The following is a 16,314-nucleotide window of genomic DNA, read 5'->3' as shown; positions in this document are numbered from 1 at the left end:
CCAACCAACCCCTTTTCCACCAACATCAGAGTGTGGCGTCGCTACATTGACGACATTCTCATTGTATGGTATGGCAACCAGGAGTCACTTGACAGATTCATGCTATGGGTCAACCAACTAGACCCGTACCTACGCTTCACATGCACCAGCAGTCCCCTGGAGCTACCCTTCCTAGACCTTAACATCAGACCAGAGAATGGAGGACTCTCCACCACCACCTTCTACAAGCCCACAGCAAGAAACTCCCTGCTCAGGTTTGATAGTTTTCACCCCCGACACCTGAGGGAAAACTTGCCCTATGGGCAATTTCTGCGCATCAGGCGCAACTGTAGCAGTATAAAAGACTACAAACAACAATCCAGTGACTTGGTGCACAAACTAAGGGACCGTGGTTATCCCTCTAGGATAATCAACAAAACCTGTAAAAGAGCAAGAAACCAAAACAGGGACGCTCTCCTAGAAACAGTCCAAAAACCCGAAGAAGATCCTGTGCTCACCTGCGTCACAACGTACAACACAGCATCTAACCAAGTGTCTAACATCATCAACCGTAATTGGAAAATTATAAACTCTGGCACCAGGCAGTGGGAAAAGCCTCGCTTTGCCTACAAAAGAGCAACCAACCTAAGAGACCAGCTTGTGAGTACCAGACCGCGCCCCAAAACTCAAGATAAAGATAACACCATCACCAATGCATGGGGCTTGCCAAGGATCACTGGTCACCAACCCTGCAACAACTGCAGTGTATGCCACCTGACATCCCCCTCAAAAACACTGAGCTTGGAACCGGGTAAGACCTGGACACAACGACAGTTTACAAACTGTAACTCCTCAAATCTAGTATACCTGATCACCTGCAGATGTGGCCTCCGGTACGTTGGCATGACGACCAGGAGAGTACGCACTAGAATGACGGAACACAGAAGCACCATAAGATGTGGGAAAAACATCAGTAAGCTCACAGACCACTTTCTGACCCACAACCACACACCCAATGACTTCACATGGACCGTCATTGAGAAATTTGACAACCTCAGGGATGAGAAACTCCTATTACAGAAAGAACAACGCTGGATTTACCGTCTTTCCACCCATACCATAGGCCTTAATGATTCCATCCCGTGGAACAGTCTGGCCACATAGACACTCTTGTCAAACTAATGAGGTACCAGTGCCACCATGCTCCTACATGAACGTCCCCCTCCCTAGCCCACTCTTCTCCTATGAAGACTGTCCCATGCGGCAGTAACGTACTTTTGCTGACCCAGCCACTTGAACGAAGCTAATATAGCTAAACATTGCCATTTCAGAGCATCGGCAAACCTGAGAACCAGTTCGAAAGAATTTTCCCTACCGCGCATGCGCAATCCCTAGACCGCTACAGCAGCCTACCGCGCATGCGCTACCAATGCGCACTACTCCTCCGCACATGCGCATGCAGACTCTACATGAGACAGCGTTTACCGCGCACCCCTCCCTCTTTCTAACCTGAACAGGTGCACCGAGTCTACCAAACCATATAAATAGAGAGCGAGGCGGCCAACTCAGCTCACACCGGGCGCCGCAGAAGGACGAATAGGTCCAAGGAGGAACCTGACCGAACTACTCGTGAGTAAAACCGCTTGTCCAACAACATGGGGTAAGCCAAAAACTCTTCTTTCCTTATAGGTTAGACAGCCTTGTGAACCTCATTTATCTCCACAGGGTCTCTTTCTCTGCCAGGCGACCCATGAGGCTTTTTACAAAGAAATAACAGAGTGAGGACCCAGAACTAGTACTTTCCTGTACCTCACCTTGTGATTTCGTTTTCTAGCCCACCACTACCCACCTACGGTTGTTTTTATACTCTCACCAGTCTCATACAATCGCTATGAGCTCACCCTAGCCGGTTTTAAGTCGTACACCACCCTATGAGCCGGCCACCATGAGTTCTAAAAAATGCCAACCTAATATGACTCTCCCCTGTACGTCCTGTCTTTGTCCTATGTGTTTTATGTAGAAAAGCTTGAGGGAATCCCCCTCTAACAGCTACAGCGCCTTAGCGAGCGCGACACATAGCCAACAAACAACACAATCACTTAATATAGTTTATTAGTTTATTATTTAATTGCACTTTTTCACTTAACTCTTTGGTCCTGAGGAAAGCCAACTTATAATAGAAAAGGCACTGGCAGAAACATGTAGACCACACTGGACATGGGAGATCATTAATCACTCCACTTTGTCCATTCGCCTTTTTAAACAGCTAACGGAGGCCCAGTTTATTAAATACTTGTTAACCCTCGGGTGCTGGGACCGCTTGTATAGCTTTTTAATCTTTCACATCTCACTCCTTCACTGCACACGCAGCAATATACCAGCTCCGCAGTCTCCTGGCGTTGCAGCACACCCGGGGCACATTCGGTGCCACTGTGGTGGGCCCCATGATGAAGCATGCCACCGACCAGGTCGGTGGGTGAGGGCTTTCAAAGGAAAATATTGCTTTTTTCCTTGTATTGTCTGACGTACCTGAGTCACCCTTTACCTTCCCTTTAAAGCTAGCTAGCCCCCATTGATACTTACATATAAACACAGGGGATACGGGCTAGCTTACCTAGTCCTCTCTCTCTCTTTGATCTGAAGAATACATCTAGAGTGTATCACTGTTTGTTCCATGCAGACTGGCCATATAAACTATTATTTCTGAATAAAGAATACGGAAATGAGCGAATGAGGTGTCTGGTAAATCTAAATCTTGAAATAGCAAAGTGGAGGCACACAGGAACAGCAAGATATTACTTATTTACAGATATGGTACACAGGCCTATAATCCCTCTAATATGGAGTCCAGTCCAGCAGCCCTAACCTGCCCCATTTGCAGCTAGCGATGTGCAGATGCGGGCAGAATGCAGAACAAAACAAGTCTGATTCCATTGTTCCAATAAGAGAAGTACACTTCACTATAAAGGGTCCCTTTATGGGGAAGATGAAGAAAAGGGGGCCAGGAAAAGGTAAGAGACCATTATTTGATGAAATAGCAGCTACATAAACACACAAGAGACAATGTAACAAAAATAAATGAGAATGATTCTTGATAATCAAATTCCAACATAGCAAAACAAACAATTTACAAGCTAGTGTTATGTATTTTCAGAAGGCAGGTGCCTCTTCCTGTATATAAATATAGCAGAGGAATGTTTTATAAAGACGTACAGAGAGCTGTTTAAATCAAACTACATTTCTAAGGTGTAGCCCTGCTGGTTAATCTTTCCTCTGCTCGACTGTCTTCACATTCTTCATCACAGTACTGGAGGCTAGCATGTCATTAATTACCAAAAAGTGTCAATACTTTTACTTAAATATTCCAAACATTCTAATAAGAGTCAAGGTAAAGCCTCAGGAGAGTCTTACCAAACTGCATACCTCTTAACACAACCTGAGAACAAGTATACAACATGCACTCCTCATGGTATGTAGTCTTATAAACTAACAAAAATATCGGTTTTACTTACTTCCAACGGAATGTGATTCCAAGAAGAAACTGGTGATTCACCAACATAACTCCTTCTTGCTACTAACTCAGATGCACTCAGGCTACTTTTACTCCTTCTGGAAACAAAATCAGGAGGTGTGTTCATAGAATTAATCATAGCACTTGTCCTTCTTGTGTACTGGTCACGAGAGCGTACTCTAGTAGGTCTCGTGTTTGCATCTATTAAAGTTTCAAGTCTTGCTGAAAGATCTGAGACATCTTTGTTTCGATCTGCTTTTGTATCCGGCTCTTCTAAAGGACTAAAGCTATGCCTTATCCTGCTCACACTGTTAAGGGGATCATGTGTTTTTGCTTCAACTGAAGGACTGGCATTCACAGTAGAATGACTTTTCCAGGATATTGTCTCCGCAGCAGATTCATTGTTATTATTTACTCTTGCATCTGTAGAGCTTACAGATAAGACACTTCTTGAGATTAAAGACTCTGGCTCATTTTGAAAACCTACATTCTCAGGTTTTGTTGTCTCAAGAGTGATACTCTTATTTATAGATATGTCTACAGATGTGCCATTGTTGTTTGAAATCAATGGGAGATCACTTGAAGTTAGTATAATACTGCTTGTTGAAGTCACCCTTTCTTTTTTTGTTACACACGTGCTAGATCTTGGGCTACCAGGCTCTGAAGGGTAAATTGTTATACTGCTGGTCATTTTACTTGTTACAGGTTTAGGGGATTTAAGTCTTTCATGTGTGTCAATTCCAGATCCACCCATTATTTCTTTCAAATCTTTTTCAATAATTACAGGTTTAATAATTACTTTGGATCGTAATGCTTCTCTGGGACTAAAAGGCTGTTTGACTTGTGCACGGACTGGAGTAAAATCATCAGAGTTGTCAACAGAATTTGAATACGCTTTTGCCAACTTCTTAGATTCCGTTTCGTTTTCTTTTTTGTCATTTTCAAGGATGGCGGTCCTAGCAGTCACTCTGGATTTGGCAGTTTCTCCAGCACAATATACACCTTTGCGTTCAAGTTCAGGTTGAACAGAGACCCTGGTTTTCTCTTGTGCAAAATCACCGACATTCTCATCTGCATCTTCTGAATTAAATTTTCCATTTGTAGATGCATTTGTTATAATCTTTGATACTAAAGGCTCCCTGCTGCTGGACAGTTTCCTTGTTTCAAGTCCAGAGTGTACATCTTCATTTTCATCATGACCTTGATTTGAGAGGGAGGTTCCTTGGTTTCTTGAATTCTGCAAGTACCTCGAGGAAGAACGAGGTGTTGTGGTCTGTGATGTAGCATCTAAAGGATCCGCTTCCTCATTGTTCAAATATTTGCTTTGTGAAGGTGCCATGGAAGAAGAAGTTGTCACTGTTGTTGTTACAGGTGAAGAGGTAATCGAGGAAACCACCAGTTTCGGTGACTGTGTGCAAGTGTTTGAAGATAAAGGAGTTCCATTTTCAAGTGTTGTGCTACCGTGGCTGGAAGTAATTGGAGAAGACATCTCAGAATTGATTGTTTGACTTTTCCTACGTGTTCTCTCGCTTGCCAGCACAGATTGCTCCACTTTGACTTGGGACTGATTTTGTGTGGAAGTGTTAACAGAATAAACCTCACCAAATGTCCTTGGTGTTTTTTGTGGTCTGTTCTTTGCTCCACTTTCATTTAAAGGTTTTGAAGAGGTCTTCCATGATTTACTGTTATGCTCTTGAGCAGCAGGTGGGTATCTACTAAGTACAGAAGGTTGTTCTTTAGATTTTTTCGCATCATTTTGCAAGGAACCAAGAACGTCTTTAGCTGCAGACAAATGTGAAACAGTTGCTGCTGTTTTGTGGTCTGCTCTTTTTGGAACGTCAATCACTGAATCAACCAACCCAGAGGAACTAAATGCTGCTGATCTTCTATTTGTCGCACTTGTATTGAGGGACTGTCTGTTACTGTAAGAAATGTGGTCCTGATTTTGACTGAGGTCTCTGCTAGAAACCCTCTCCCTTCGAGATTGTGGTGAATGCTCTCGTGATTTGTATTTTGCAGTAGTTTCACTTCTGTTTCTAGGCTTATCACTATAGAATCTCCCAGCGCTGGCAATTTCTTCAGACTCAGCAATGCCATTTTCCAATTCCTTTCGTTTCTGAACTTCGATTTTCAGTTTTTCCAGCTGTTCAGTCAGCAATACATTTTTACTCTTTTCACTTAAATATCTATCATTAAGAGCATTATTTTTTGCATTCATTTGTTTCAGTTCTTCCTCTACAGATTTCAGATGACTGACCTGAGTTTTAAGTTTTTCGATTTCTTGATTTAGATCTTTGATTTTGTTGTCTTCTTGGTTTTTATTCTTCTCATTTTCCAGCACTCCTATGGTTTCATTTTCAACCGATTTTACATAATCCAAACTGCTTTTTCTTCTACTTTCCTTGGCTGGAAGTTTGGATGAAAAATCATCTTCAATTCTTAGATCACTTGTTTCTAAATTACATTTAGTTGATCTTTCAAGAATAACAGACGTATTTCTAGTTTGATTTGTGTGTATTCTATTGTTTTGCTCTAATTTTTGCTTTAAGTCTTGAATCAACTTCTCATTTTGCCGTTCTTTTTCAAGAAGCTGCTTTCTTTCATTAATAAACATCAATGTCAAAGATTTAATCTTTTCCAGCTCTGATACAAACTGTTGTTCCGTTTTATCTATTTTAGCTTCAGATGCTTCCATTTCTTTTATTCTTGCCTTAAGGACCTCCAAGTCAGTGGATAACTTTTTTGACACATTTTTTTCTTCATTAAGGTTAAGACATAACTGAGTGCACTCATTTTTACTTTTACTGAAAGCCTCTTCTAACGTCTCTAGCTCTGTCATTCTCTTTTGAAGGTTTTCAATTTGAGATTTGACCTTTATAGTAGCATATTCCTCCTCTTCAAGTTTTTCTTTCATTAATCGGCATAAATCTTCAGCTTTTTTTACTTCTTCATCCTTCCCTTCAATTTTCAGAACCCTTTTCCGTAACGATTCCACATCAGAAAGCATACTAGAATTACTACCTTCTGCCTGGATAATCTTATCCTGCAGATCAAGGACCTCATCTTCTGCTTTTTGTAGGTTTTTGGTTGCTTCCTCCAACTCATCAAGGCGCCGCCCAAGGCTCTGTAGCTTGAATCGTAGATGTCGATTAGAAGTCTCCTTAACACTTGTAAGTTCAGCCATTATTCAAAGCAGGTTAGATCTAGGACAAGTGACCAGAACACTTCTACTTATCCTAAATATGTCTTTAATGAAATGTTAATGCGGAGTACGTTATCCTTTGTCGCTCTGTAGTGTTCCATATGCATAGAAACAATGGACCATCTTAACCTAGAAACAAGAAAACAATATAGTGAGTACCAATAAAGGAGATTATATTTTTATACCAATTATATTTAATACTAGTGTACCCCTATGTCTTGTACATTTAACAAATTTAAAAATACATATATTTGTATTAATATCAGTGGTAAGATTGCAATGTAACAATCAGGAAACATTTCATCTGAACAAGCAAAACACATTTTTCCTGTATTCTTTATCATATTTCTGCCATGGGCTCAAAACATGAATTATGATCTATCATGTAGTACTTTTTTATTGTTACGTGGAGCGTGTCAGTAACAACAACATTTAAAGTCTTAGAGGGAAAGTGTACAGTGGTATCGTTCAGGTCCTGCCACATCTCCTTATACTTTCACTTCTAATGTGTCACCAATTTCCTTGTCCTTACTCAATAAATAGATATGGAAAGTTTTTTCTAGCTGCAACTGCACAATGTAAACTTTAGGTAGGTCAATGTAAAGTTTGTAGTAACCGTCACTGCAACATCTCAAATCTTGTTTGCTCAAGTACATGGCACAGCAAAAGGCCCAAATACACAGCAGCGTGAGTTGCTATGCCAGTTAGAAAACAAAAACTAATGCAGGGTTCTCCAGAGGGCAGAGAGAGGCTCAGGTACTCAACAAAGATGAAAACCAATTTCTGCAGGTAGACAGACGGTAAAGCTGGGAGAGGCGACATTGCAAGGAGTGACGCATGTTGTGAAAGAAGAGATATGGGAAACTGCTCTCCCACAGCAAGAGAATAATGCAAATTGCATTCTATAAATCTCTGAAGAAACGTGTGGAGCAACAGATATTCCTCATCGTCTGCTAATAGGGTGATACATGGCTGCTGGAGGATTATGTAGTGATGGTGTAATGGGAAGAAGAACAAAGCACAGAGATGAGATAGAGGGAACTGCAGAGACAATGGTGGGTGGTTTAAATCGTGGCTTAGAGATCCAATTAATCCACACACATCCAGCAAGAGAAGCATGTGGAGAACATGGTAAGTGGAGCCTAGATTTATCCTTCTGTATAACCAGACCTGGGATTGAACATGCCCTGAAATAAGCCAGTGAGCTAGGCTAGTGCCACTGCATTATGAAGTGCACAGACTTACGCACATAGCAACTATGTTGAGGGAGAACATGACAGAATCGCTTCGAAACACAATGTTGCAGTGCTTTGAAAATTGTAAAAAATAAAGGAGATCTTAAATCCTAAGAGAAGGCCCCTATGCACAGCAATGATAAAATAAGCAATAATGTAGTCTTCTTTGTTAGAATACATACATTTATCATTCCAATACAGATCTGTTGAAACATGGCCAAAATCAAGTATGTATACGTATGAACATAAAAACAATGCTGTAATCTTGAAGTAAAAAAAAAAAAGAAGCAGAGGGAGAGAAGGAAAATCGAGAGGTTGGCATAAGCATCACTGGAAATAAACCGAGAATAACTGAGGAAAACAGGACTTTGGTTCTTCATTTGCTTAATGTGCTATATGCCATAAAAGAGTTAAACCCTATAAAATATAGATAACAATGGACATCAATTCAATTATAAAAATATCTTTATCCGGCAATTTGTAGGCATACAAGTACATTAACAATAAAAATACATATTAACAGTGCACACGAATCCACATTAAATTAAAATAGTGCTTTTACGTTTTGGGGCCGTCCATTTTTTCTCGGCCCCAGCTTGATAGATGGGCAGAAAACTTTCCATGCACAAATTATTCAAAAAAGTAGCACCTTTCTGGAAAGTTTCGTGGAGATTAGTCAAAGGGGGCCAATGTTACTAGCAACAGACAAAAAGCAATTCCTATGGAAGCACTGACCTATATATAATTAACTAGCTAGTACTATTTAATTTTATCAACAGCCACAGACCCACTACATAGGTGTTGCAGACGCACAGGGGTTCCCAGACCACAGGCTAAGAACCACTGATCTAAAACATAAGTGCAGATAATATCACTGTACCTTTTTGATGGACGTCTTTGATTCACTCCTTCATTCAAGTTTCCCCTTCCAAATTAATTCGGAGTGATGCATTAATACTTTATATACTATACATAATTATATCCAACATATTTATAAGTAGCATGAACTGCAACATTTCCCTTCCCCTCTTACGCATGGTTTATTCCAAATCCCAAATTTAGGAAGGTATATTAAAAGGAATGTCTAAGGGAATATTGTTGAGTGTTAATATATTGTTAATTGCTTACAACATGGGATTTCATCACTTCATCTAGAGTCAAAAATCTGAATTATGAAGCTGTAGACTTGTCTTGGTATCAGAATGTGGTTTTTATATACTGCAGAGAAATTATTTTATATCTTGGTTAATTAACTGCCGATCCACTTGAATTGGTAAAACACTTAGGCCCTGATTCAGAGTTTATCTGGTGCATAAAAAGCACCTTAATATTCACAAATAAGTGTACCTTACAGTACGTTACTTAACGAGTGTGATCAATACCAATTATTATATGTTTTTGGAGAATAGTACGAGTATTTTGGTGCTTACTGCACCAAAATCTACATGGCACAGTAAATTACACGTTTTCCTCTTAAATGCCACAAAGGTTTACCTGCTGAAATTTAACAAAGGGTGTCATATTTAATGCACGCAGTAATTAACCAATGCAGTAAATACTACCCAACTTGGAATTCCGAACCCTGCACAGAGGTTTACGCATGCGGTCTGAACATTTCAATCAACTCTTAGGTAGGGCTGTAGAATATGCAAACATTTTTGAAGAACAGATAGTTCAATTGTAATGGTTTTTAGGCAATGCTAATTAAAAGTGCCCCTATTAAATAAATCGATCTGAAAGGAGTGCAATATTGGATTCACATTCTATACAAACAGGAGATGTCTGAATGGTACCCGCCGAGAGAGCTATGTATTGACAACTCTGCGATGTAGGAGGTTCAGTGGTGTCCGTGCTCCAGTGTGTGCGTATTGCTGTTGAGAGTGCCCAGTGTAGAAATAAGTGTCCCTGGGGTAAATCAAATTCCACACGAAATTCCTCGAACTGGAGCAGTTTTGCATCCCTGAAAAGGTCTCCTACTCTTGTCGCCCATGCCTCAATCCAGAGGTCAAGGACTCGGAAGTTGCCACCATGCGGCAATGCTCGTAATAGGTCTAGAGGTAATTCCTGCGAATAGGGAATTTTAGCATGTATCTTCTGAAAACCTCTGCCACAGCATTTAGCCATCACTTGCAGCTCCTCTCAGTCATTAATAGGTGATCTCTCCGGAGAAACACTCTATCGAGGTCAAGTAGTGGCGGTACAAAGGGGCCCGGTTTGACGATGTGCTAGCCCCTGGATCAGACATTGAAATTGGGATACAATATAATATGTCTCCAGATCAAAGACCGCCACCCCCCTGCCGTTGTTGAGCACTGTAGTATTGCTAGCGTAACTCGTTTGTGTCTCGTTCCCCAAATAAACACAGTGAGCAATTAATCCAGCTCCTTAAATAATGCCTTTGGGGTCCAAAGTGGGTGTGAAGCAAAAATAACAGAAGGCGGGGTAGGGCCACCATCATCAGGAGAGCTATCCGGCCCACCACTGAGAGCGGCAGCGTCCTCCAGAAGTCAACGGAGGACCTCAGAGAATGAACAGCTGACCCTGCATTCCCATCTAGCAGGTTGGCATGGCGCTGTCATGGTAAAACCCAACTCCAAGGTACGTCAAGCGTTGGGGTGTCAATTGCAGCTGGGCCAGTCCCTATGGGGGAGCCATCAGCCAGCCCCACAGGAAAGAGCCTGGACTTCTGCCAGTTGACTCTCACTCCAGATAACACTCCAAACTCCTCCAACATGGATCAAGTTCCTTTCAAGTCGTCTTCTCTGTTGCTCAAGAAGATGAGTAAATCATCTGCATAGAGCGCTAAGAGATGATGTCGTCCAATACGCAAACCTCTGTACAGACACCCAGAACGAGCCGAAGCCACCAAATGCTCCATGGTGAGAGCAGATAACAGGGGAGACATTGGGCAACACTGCCGTGTTCCCTGTCCCACCGAGTAACCTGCTGTAATAGTCCTCCCTGTGCCATAGGACTGGTATATAACAACCAAGTCCATGTAATAAAACTCACACAGTACCATACGGGACATCACTTCGTATAAGTAGTGCCTTTGCAGACTGTCGAATGCCTTTTCAATATCTACAGCAAATACGGTGGCCAACCTCTTGATCGTTCATCCTAGCTTCCAAAATTGCCAATAGTCATCGGATGTTAACCTTTTTATTGCGGACTGGGATAAATCCTGCCTGATCTGGGTGGATCAATCTAGGCAATAAGGGCAGGAGCCTAACTGCTAGGATTTTACCCAGAATTCTGTTATCGATGTTGAGCATCGAAAGCGGGAGGTAGGCGGACTGGTCATAGGCAGGCTTACTCTGTTTTAGGATAGGGACTATCACTGCTTCCTTAGGGCCCGGTAGCCTTGCCCATCATGCATAAAGTAACCAGTTTAGGTATTAGCTCTGCAGAGTACATGGCGTAGAATTCCATCGGGAAACTATTGGTTCCCGGGGTCTTGTTAGGTGCCATGCATTTAATGGCAACTGTTATCTCCTGTGAAGTAATGTCCCCTCCGAGATGTTTCACCTCCTCCTCTAAAAGTAGTGGCAAAGGTAAGTTCTCTAGGTATGTTCGTATCGCCGCAATGCCCTGCGTGGCCGAGCTAGTGTATAGGGTTCAATATTAGCAGGCCAATATGTCATTGATTCCTTCTTGCGTGTATGTCCCCACGTCATCTAGCTCAACTATGGTCGAGCTACGCTTGTCTGGACTGGTCAGCTAAACCAGCAGAGAACCCGATCCATCCCGCCCTGCAGGTGTTCTATCCATGTATTGTTTACTATCAAAGCAACTTGCATCACCATCACCTCCTTAGCCTCAAGGAGTTCTGTCTGCAGCTCAGGATGTCCTGGTTGTCTGATTTTAAGGACTCGTAGCACTCTCTTAGCTGCGTGGACTTCCTCCAGTAATGTGCGCCAGATACCCTTTCGATTCAGATAAACAGTGCTGTAGGAAAGAAGGATCTGCTTTTATGGTTACCCCAACTTTTTGCTGCGGTTGACTTGTCAGACTATGATCCTGCTAATCGGGACCCCAGTCACTGTGCTTCTTCCCTAAATTTGACAGTGGTATGTACTTTAGTACATTCCCAATTGTCTACTGGTGTACCCATGTAAGTCCCTAGTATATGATACTAAGGTACCCAGAGCATAGGTACACCAGTGGTCTCCCATGGGCTGCAGCATGTATTATGCCACCCATGAGAGACCACTCAAACTGTGACTACAGTTATGGCATTGCAGCCTGTGTAAGTTTGTGCTAGCACCACTTACAACAGATTTAAGTTTCCTTAAATCTGAGGTCACAGCACTTAAAACCTATGTCACCCCTAAGGCAGGCCGTTCAAACCTGAAGGCAGGGTGCTAGGTTATAAGTGTAAGGGGGCTCTGCATGAGCAGGGCACCCTCTACAAACCCCAGAGTCGATTCTCCGGGCTTTTTAAGTGCGGTCAGCTATTTTCATACATTTAGTAGCAATGCATCATTACACGATGGCAAACTATATATTGGTTGTGCTGAACCAGGGCATGTTTGGTATCAGATATGTTGGAATCTTACCCCAACACTGTTACTGGTTTTGGAGGTATGATTCCATGCATTGGGTGGCTCCTCGGGGAACCCAACCCAATATTCCCGGTAACAGCCCTTCAGGGTCTGCCAACAAGTTAGTGCTGCTGCCGACCTCAGACGCGATTCTACCCTCCTACTGCGAGCGGAGCTCGAGTAGGGTATGGTAGAACATTAGATTTTCTGTCACAGGAAGGTGTGACCACCTCCCAGACAGGACTTAGTGTATTGGGCCATGGTGGGGGCGCTTGCCAGCGCCACCAGACTGCTTTGAAAGGGACATTTGCTGCCCTTCTTGCATACACCAGTCATTGTGGGACAAGATTAAAACTTGAAACCACTGCAAATTTGACCGTTTGGGTGCCTTGGACTTCGCCTGGAACCAAGACTGCACTAAGGAAGACTCATTCTGCTACTGGTCTCGCTGTCCTGCAAGTCTTCTTTGTCGTCTGCGCTTCATTAAGGTTCCTGTCCAGGCCTGTGGGCATCAAATACACCAGAAGGAATGAAGGAGTCACTCCCCTGCATCTGCAGGTACCGTAATGAAGCTGACCGATCAGCTGCTCCTGACGTCCCACGGACTCCGAAAGGCCCAGCAACACAGGTAGTGTTTCTGCAACTCCCTCAAGGTCTGACCTTTGCTCTCAGCAGGTTTGAGGCCAGTATTCCTCGTGGGAAACTCTGTGCACTGCCTAGAATTGCCGGCTCTGTACTCCAGAGATCTTCAGGCTACAAGAAGCTCCAGCCTCCACCATCTCTTTCTGCCAAGATCTTTGTCCTCCCTGCATCCGTAGCATCATGGGCCTGCATCTTCGGTGAGCTGCTTGAGGTCCTCTTGCGACTCCTGTGCCTTAGGTCTGTGGGTCCTCTTTGTCGTCAGTGGGCTCCCCCGCTTGATCAGGGCCTGCTCTGACTTTCCTGCAATTGGGGAGTTCCTTCAACCTTGCTGGTCCCAACGTTTGTTTACCACGTCTGTTGCTGCTGCCAAGGCTTGTTGGTGCTCCCGCTGGGCACCGAACCCCCCCTGACATCCAACATGGGACAGCTTATGAACGGCTCCTGGTCTTCCACAGCATCGCCTGGTTCTCACAGCTTCAGTGACAAGGTCACCATCATCACTCCTGCATCTTCCGTCACCGGTGGTCATTGGTCTCCTCCAAGTGGCATAGACTCTGTCCCCTCTGCTTGCAGGTACTTCCCTTCAAGAATCCATCCGTGGATTCCACTGGACTCTTCCACCTTCCTCGCCAGCTGCATCTTTCCTGAAGTCCTCCATTTTGGTCCACAGCGGTCTCCGACATCACTTCGCTCCTATGTACCCGGCTTCCCTGGTGTAGGTATCTTGGGTCCTGGGGTATCCACGGGTGGGGTGAATATCCAACCTTCTGTCTTTCACTGGGTTTCTTCAGGGTCCACTTGGAAGGGTCCTTCGTGAAAACTGCAACCGTGACTTTCCCTTTGACTTGCATTGAGTATGCAGCTGTGTTTACACTCTGCACACAGCCTCCGTGGGTTTCCTGGGTACTAACCTTGGGTGGTCCCTTCGGACCCCAGCTCTTCTGAGTCTTCTGGTACGAGTCCCGAATTTGGTCGCAGTTCGCATTCCATTTCTTTAGTATATGGTTTGGTCTATACCTGAAGATTATTGTGTATTTGTGATTACATACCTGTTTACAAGTGAAGTATTGTGTGTATTTGGTTGACATCTGAGTTTGGAGGTATACCAATGTGTTAGTGAGTCTTTATAATAAATATACCTATTTTTATAACTACACTGTGTGGTTCTTTTTCGTTTAACCTACACTATATCAAAGTTCTGGTAAAACAAGCTGCCTAACATTCCTTCTGGACTAAGCCTGAAGGCTGCTCTCCACAGCTACCACTTAGAGAGCTTTCTATGGTTGTCTAAGACCACTAAACCCATAAGGGTTGCCTGGATTAGTGCAGTGTGCTTCAATTAGATAAGTGTGCACCACATACTAAGCCAGTCTCCTACAAGTGGCCCCAGAGACCAGCCTTGAAGGCATCCCATTCAATCTGCGGGTAGGTAGCAGTAGCTAGGTTATCGGTAAAGTATTGTATTATATTAACTTGGTTCTAATCGTCTCATAGAAGGCCTGGTCCTCCAGAACCTCTGGTTAGGATCTGAGATGGTGCAGGAGAGATACTCTATAGTACATAGCTATGAAAATCTGGTGTGCAGAGAAACAAATCTAAGTGGACATGTACCTTGTGCAGTCCAGAGAAGGAGGGGTGTCCCACCCCTTTGGGTTTAGCCGTCTCCCTGAGTTGAGTCCCCAATTTTGTTGCCAGTCTCTGGAAGCCCTGGCTGTGCGAATGGTCTGGGAGTCAGAAGTGGAGGGTGGGAGCAGTCCAGATGAGTATCAGATACACAATTAAAGCCCCCTCTATTGTGGTTGAAGTAGTTAGTTAGGGCGCTAGGTGTCTCGACAGATTCCCCCTAAAAGTTCCCTGCTCTACATTCAGGGCATATATGTTTACTATAGTTATGGCACGTCCCTCAAAGTCGTTCTTGCACAACCATAAACCTACCCTCTGGATCCACTAATATGTCAACCAACTGGAAAGGCACTCCTGCCCTGACCCATATTGGGAGAACCCCCCCCCCCCCCCCCCGCTTCCCCCACTACCGGCGTATGCCAAAAAAGTTGTGCAATACGCCTGACCCCTCCAGAGGCGCTGCAATGCCATACTTACCTGTCAAGTGTGTCTCCTGTAATAATGCTATTTGGACCCCTCTCCTGTTCAAATAAAAGAACACTTTGTAGCATTTTGACATGGTATGTCTTCCCTGGATGTTCCAAGATAAGCATTTATACATTCTCTGCTACGCTATGAGTGACATCTGGAAAGAAGCTATTCCTCTGCCCCCACCCCAGCTCCTCGCACTGCAGCCCCTCGTGCTTAGAATGAGCATATTACACATTGTTGTACGACTTGTAACCTCCCAACATCTAGAAAAAAACTTAGTGTATTAACTCCCCCTCCCCACCCAGGACAAGCAGATCAAAACCACTCATTCAAACCGTAAAAGAAAACAGAATTAATCAGTAAAGTTCCACCACGCTATATGTGAGTAAGGGGTAGTCCATAATCTCCCCCAGTTATCAGGCCCCCATCCGGTATATTTCAATGAGTCTTAGGAATACAGCCCAGTGCTCAATGCCCCGTACCTTACTGAGGTGCCCCTATATGAATTAAGGAAGTCACTGTACTGTATTGCACCCCAACCCATTAGCAGTTCAGATGATGTCATCTGACAATTTCAGCATCACCATGGCAACTCTAGGCTCGACCCTTCAGAATCATTGGAGCCATGATCAGAGTCAGAGTCCTGTGCGGGGGCGGCGATGGAGACCTCCCCTCATCTTGGCCACTACTTCCACTGCCTTCCGAGCTGCACCTTCACCTGTGAGGGGGCAGTAGAGCTGCCAAGGGCCCTGGTCAGTCCCTGGAATGCGCACGGAATTCAGCCAGTCCCATACTTCTTGTGGGGGAATGGAAGAATTGTGTCCCCTCCAAGGTAATCAGCTTCCTGGAAAATAGCACTACATATTAGAAATCTACCAGCCGTCATTTTGTATTAGCTTCGTGGAACAATGCTCTTTATCTCTGTACCTCCTTTGAGAAGTCAGGAAAATCCACACAATAGCATTGCCGTCCCTGAGCTCCTCCCTCTGCCTGGCCTGCGCCAGGATATTATCACGATCTTGGTACTGCAGTAGTCAAGCCACTAAAGGTCGTGTTGGGCCAGGCCGAGGTGCCCTCGATGAGACTCAAGTTGCTCTCTCGAGTGCA

The 16,314-nt window shown here is 43.8% G+C and overlaps 1 protein-coding gene across 2 annotated transcripts in view; it reads right to left on the bottom strand.

Moving 5' to 3' along the window:
• Nucleotides 1-16,314, bottom strand: part of LUZP1 (leucine zipper protein 1) — a 170,427-nt gene that overhangs the window by 31,192 nt on the left and 122,921 nt on the right. For both annotated transcript variants that reach the window (XM_078682702.1, XM_078682703.1), the window contains exon 2: nucleotides 3,492-6,821. In XM_078682702.1, coding sequence (XP_078538828.1) covers nucleotides 3,492-6,674 — 3,183 coding nt within the window. In that variant the 5' untranslated portion in view covers nucleotides 6,675-6,821. The remainder of the gene's footprint in view (nucleotides 1-3,491; nucleotides 6,822-16,314) is intronic.

The sequence above is a fragment of the Lissotriton helveticus genome, chromosome 3_1 (assembly GCF_964261635.1).
Source record: "Lissotriton helveticus chromosome 3_1, aLisHel1.1, whole genome shotgun sequence".
Lineage (NCBI taxonomy): Eukaryota > Metazoa > Chordata > Amphibia > Caudata > Salamandridae > Lissotriton > Lissotriton helveticus.
The sequence above is the reverse complement of the archived record's forward strand: the minus strand, read 5'-3'. Positions and strand labels throughout refer to the sequence as shown.